The sequence below is a fragment of the Cebus imitator genome, unplaced genomic scaffold (assembly GCF_001604975.1).
Source record: "Cebus imitator isolate Cc_AM_T3 unplaced genomic scaffold, Cebus_imitator-1.0 Scaffold119, whole genome shotgun sequence".
Taxonomy (NCBI): domain Eukaryota; kingdom Metazoa; phylum Chordata; class Mammalia; order Primates; family Cebidae; genus Cebus; species Cebus imitator.
In genome coordinates, this window is record NW_016107434.1 from 4,569,549 (window position 1) to 4,574,853 (window position 5,305).

The 5,305-nt window shown below is 40.4% G+C and overlaps 1 protein-coding gene across 5 annotated transcripts in view; it reads right to left on the reverse strand.

Moving 5' to 3' along the window:
• The window catches only part of SLC12A6 (solute carrier family 12 member 6), a 99,198-nt gene that overhangs the window by 1,468 nt on the left and 92,425 nt on the right, over positions 1–5,305 (reverse strand). For all 5 annotated transcript variants that reach the window (XM_017539548.2, XM_017539547.2, XM_037742384.1 and 2 more), the window contains 6 exons: positions 4,069–4,264; positions 3,330–3,499; positions 2,634–2,765; positions 1,920–2,027; positions 1,529–1,713; positions 690–823 (listed from right to left, as the gene is read on the reverse strand). In XM_017539548.2, the coding sequence (XP_017395037.1) occupies positions 690–823; positions 1,529–1,713; positions 1,920–2,027; positions 2,634–2,765; positions 3,330–3,499; positions 4,069–4,264 (925 nt within the window). The remainder of the gene's footprint in view (positions 1–689; positions 824–1,528; positions 1,714–1,919; positions 2,028–2,633; positions 2,766–3,329; positions 3,500–4,068; positions 4,265–5,305) is intronic.

A 5,305-nucleotide genomic window follows, 5' to 3' on the forward strand; every position in this document is an offset into this window, starting at 1 on the left:
CTGAGTAACTGGGATTATAGGCACCCGCCACCACATCCAGCTAATTTTTGTATTTTCAGTAGAGACGGGGTTTCACCATGTTGGCCAGGCTAGTCTCGAACTCGTGACCTCAGTTGGTCCACCTGCCTTGGCCTCCCAAGTGCTGGGATTATAGGCATGAGCCACCACGCCTGGCCTAAACCTCTTTTTTAAAAATGATACTGGTGGGAATAAGCTAATCTATGTAGTTGCAGTGCTGAACAGTTTCCCTCATGCCAGAAGTCCTGGGATGAAGGTATGATGAAGAATCCATATCTCTTTTTTCCCCTGAGTTAAAGGAGGTTCTATCTCAGCTTCTTCCCTAACTTTATCCAAAATAAAAAGGTTTTGCAAAGTGAGTAGAGCCTGAAAAGGAGAAAGGATGTGGATATGCTTTCTGTAGGATTGTGAGGAAGGGTTTTATACACTGAATATTAGCTGTCATGTTGCAAATACACCATCTAAAAAGTCTTCTAGAACTGAATTATATTTGCCCCAACTCCCCTAAAAGAATTAACTTGTAAAAATTCTTACCTAAGACTTTTAAGTCTTCCTTAAAGAGGGAAAGTGGGGGCATAGACAATAACTTTTTATAGTTACCTCGTTACCTCATCTCATAAAGAGGCTAAGGAGATTTTCCCTACTGGAAGTCCCACTCTTGGAAAGGATACAGTTTTCATCACCCTCGGGGTTTCGTGGTGGCCCTGGCATATTCAATAAAACCAGCTTTGCTTCATGGGACTTGTTAACTATAACCTCATTGAGTTTAACTGCTGTATGCATCCGCCTCACATTAGACTGGTCTCTGAGTGGGGAAGAAATAAAGATTGTTAAGGTAAAAAGAAAACTAGCTATACAGTCAACCTTAAAAACTTGATATCCAGAGCTTTTTCATTTGACTATGGATAATCTGATAAAATGATTTTTCTTTTTTTTTTTTTTGAGAGGGAGTTTCACTCTTGTTGCCCAAGCTGGAGTAAAATGGCGTGATCTCGGCTCACTGCAACCTCTACCTCCTGGGTTTAAGCGATTCTCCTGCCTCAGCCTCCCGAGTAGCTGGGATTACAGGCACCCACCACCATGCCTGGCTAACTTTTTTAGTATTTTTAGTAGAGACAGCGTTTTACCGTATTGGCCAGGCTGGTCTCAAATTCCTGACCTCACGTGATCTGCCTACCTCTGCCTCCCAGAGTGCTAGGGTTATAGGCATAAGCCACTGTTCCTGGCCTAAAATGATTTCCTTATGATATTAATATCTGGGTTTCCTTATTCTCTGTTCGCTTATTTTATACTAAGAACACAGTATGGAAGTGAACTATGTGGATAGAGAGGATGGTTAGCTTGCGTACACTGTTCATTGGGAGCCAGTACGAACAGGCAAACAATAATGAGGTGGCTAGATTCGGAGTGAAATGAACAGACTCTATCCTGTGTATCCAGGCAAAGTCACATTTGTGCCACTGATTAGGTTATTATATTTTACGACAAACTTGGGAGTGGGAAAACTTACGGACGCATGTTAAGCAGGTCCTGGAATCCTTCCATTGACTTGGCTTTTTGCCCCCGGGATGCCATGTACTTGTCTTTTGTCCAAGTCATGTGTACCTTCTCCTGATAGGTTTCTGTCTCTTCATCCTCATCAGAGCCAATGCTGGTCAATCGTAGCATTGAGTTTCGATCTTTCACCAACTGTGCCTGAGGAAGGTCCAACACAAGTTATTCTACCAAATTTTCTCTCATGCTTCATCTTCAGTTATTTTGAAGTAATAATGGGGTTATAGTGGAATAACTGACAGAGTTAGAAGGAAAGAATTTGTCATCCTGCAAAAACAATACAGTATCATCCTTTTCAGTGACAGACTTTAGAGAGCCAGGATTGGATTGATGCAGTAAGGTCTCACCTCTCTGTCTCGCTCTGTTTTGGATAGCCGCATGTGCCGGAGCATCTGGGACCTCTGCTCCATCATCAAAGTGCGCTCATAAGTATAAGCTGATATGTCACTGTCATGCTGCCACAGACATCACACAAAGGGGGCAAAAAGCACAAAGGAGAAAGAAGGATGAACCACACATTTTTATTTCCAGTCACTAAATTAAGCCAGGGAAAGCCTCACAATATTAACCTAAGTTTCACCCCTGTTTCGTTTAGTCATTGAGCTACATAATGTTTTTGTGATTGCTGATAAAATCCAGAGGCCCTCAGAATCTTTTTCATGATCTAACCAATACACGTATTGCCTTGAAACACAAAACACAAACTCTAGTCTTTTTAATACTGTTCGATTTTTTTTTAAAGCCATGTGTGATTTTAAGCTGAATATATGAATTAAAATTTCATGCAACTATATTAAGCAGATGAGAATCTGGCAGAAATATCAGGGCTGTGTAATAAACAAGAATGCAAAACCAAAAAGCAACATCAAATATGCATCATATATGCATCCTACTTAGGTCAACAAATTAGGGTTTTTTTTTGTTTTGTTTTGTTTTTTATGGCACTAGGAGATTAATCCACATTTAGAGCTGAATAATTTCCCAAACCAGAAAAGATTCAAGGAAGACAGGGAGAGGAATGGGGGAATGAACCTCTTGTATCTCAAACTCAGCTTTCTCACCATCTCCACCACTTCTACCTCCGCCTCAATGCGCAAGTGATACAGGAAGGTGGCTAGGTCCTTCTTCATCTGGATACTGTTGTCTTCTAGTTGGGCTACTGTGAAGATCCGTATGCTGCACTTTCGCCACACCTTAGAGAGAGACATACGTATATGGAAAATTAGAGCAAGGAGGCAAAAAAAGTTACTTCCTAAGAGACATTGTGGTCTAGAAGAACCTTGCTATATATAGTATGAGGGTATTTGCTCCTAGCTTCCTACTTGCTATGTTATTGTATTAGGGCAAAAGATTGACTAAACACCACATTTAATACACTTTTAAGGAGTTCTTAATTTCATAACAAGAAAACACTGGCAAAAGAAAAGATGGCTCATGATACATTAATAGGGTGCTTTATTCTGATAGTGCATTGATGACAACATGCAGACTATAATATTTACTATTTTAAATTTCAGTTTAGTCTTACCACAGAATGGGCATGTATATGTGTGCAATATACACACGATAGGCAGGTTTCAAATACAAAGACAATGATTTATCTTAAGGTTGAAATTGGAATCATTGGAGAGCCCAGAATAACTTCTAGCTCTTCTGATTCTAAGTCCCGACACTATATAATCAAAGGAAGAATCTGTCCAGTGAACCAGGACAGAAGGGAGAAAGACTTTTGTGGAAAAAAAAGGTGTCTAAAATACCTTGTGCTGTTTCAGTAGGAATGGTAGTAGCATGAGCATCCCCCCATCATGCACAATCCACCACACATCAATGTTGCCTTCAGAAAATTGTTCCACATTGCTGGGAAAGAAGGAGATGTTTTTAGCCACCAGCAGTGCGAGATGGGCAGCAGTTGTCACTCGAACTGTGCCTAGGGAGAAAAAAGAATAAGCAGAGAAGACTCCTTAGGCTTGCATTGCTTCCGATCACATCAGGAAGGCAAGCAAATGCTCTTTTTACACTTATTTGAGCAAGGGTTCCTATCTACTTAGTAGGTTATATCTCATTAAATAACAAAAATCATTGTGAAACATCTGAGTAGCTAACAATTAGACTGAGAACCATAATTTGTGTTACTAGGTATATTCTGATTACTACATTTCTAAGGGGGGATATGTGAATTTGGGAGATTATGATGCTGAAGAACAATCCTTCCAATTCCTGTGAGGACATCAATATAGAAAATCACATATGAAAACATGGCAATATGGAGATAATTTCTACCACAAGACCTGACAGAAATAAGTAATTCATGAACATAATGTGAAGCTGAAGGGGATGGGCAGAATCTGGGTGTTACTACTGGCAGTGTTTTGGGTTGCCATATAAGACGACGCTTCAGCAATGGAATAGCATCTATTTTAAGAGGCTGAGGTGACAAAGATTTAACTATATCCCCTTGACTTAGGCCCTTAGGTTTGTATGAGAAATGGTTGGTACCAATGAAAGTCTTCCAAGCGCGGGCATCTTCGCTTTGACGCCAGCCATTAGGCCAGCCCATCACCACTGTGTTGTGCTTCATGCCCCCAAGGCCACATGACTGGATGAGGTGGGAAATGCCCTCTCTCAGTTTGGCGGCCACCACCAGCTGGCAGAATCCTTTTACCTTCTCTGCCTCCATTAGGTGCTTTATGGTCTGAAAGAGACACAGGAGCACAACACTGAACTGCTTCACTCTTGACCTTTTAACCCATTATTCCTTCTCCATCTTATATCCCCCACCTGTTTCCAAAGTCTGCATAAAACTATATCGCCTACAAAAAAGTCCAAAAAGTTAAAATTATCCCAAAGGAATTTCATGATCTTTTGTCTTTTTCACTTTCTAAGTGCTTACTACATATTTTTACCTCTGTAGCTGGTTGTCTACAGGTAGTTCCTGTGCCTTTTCCTTTTTCTGCTTTTGTTCCTTTGTACCATACCAAAAAACTGGGAACAGGGATCTCTATAAAGTGATTTTTCAACATTCTCAATTGACCAGGGTGATTCACTAGCGTGAACACGATCTTCTTCCTGCCTCAGCCCCAGTCATGCCCTGACTCATCTTACCAGCAATTCAATATGATGACTCAGTTTCACTTTAAAATTTTTTCAGGTATGTTTTCTTTTTTGCTTCTCCCATTCCCATATGCTTTTTGACATTTTAATGGTGATTATTTATGACACTTGTAGTTGCATTACTATTCCTGTATTTAGTCAAGCCAATTTGGAGATAACTCATTTACACTTACTCCACCCTCTTGGTGGGAAAAGGAAGGGAATAATGGTGTGGAAAATGGAATGATTTTCACAAAGGCACAGATTAAATTAGTGATATGACTAAGAACTAGGCTATCCTGATTTTCAATCCTGTGTACCTTTTATTAATTTTTAGCATTATTCTGGACTAATGTTTCCTCAGCATTTCTAGTGTTTAGGATTTCATGAGCATTCCAAAATGAATGCCATTGAACACAATGGCATTTCAAAAACAATAGGATTAGTTCTATCATATATAGTAAGTATTAGAGTGAAAACAACTTCCTTGTTAAAGAACTTCAGTGTTCAGAACAGCTAACCAGCCGGGCGCGGTGGCTCAAGCCTGTAATCCCAGCACTTTGGGAGGCCGAGGCGGGTGGATCACGAGGTCAAGAGATCGAGACCATCCTGGTCAACATGGTGAAACCCTGTCTCTACTAAA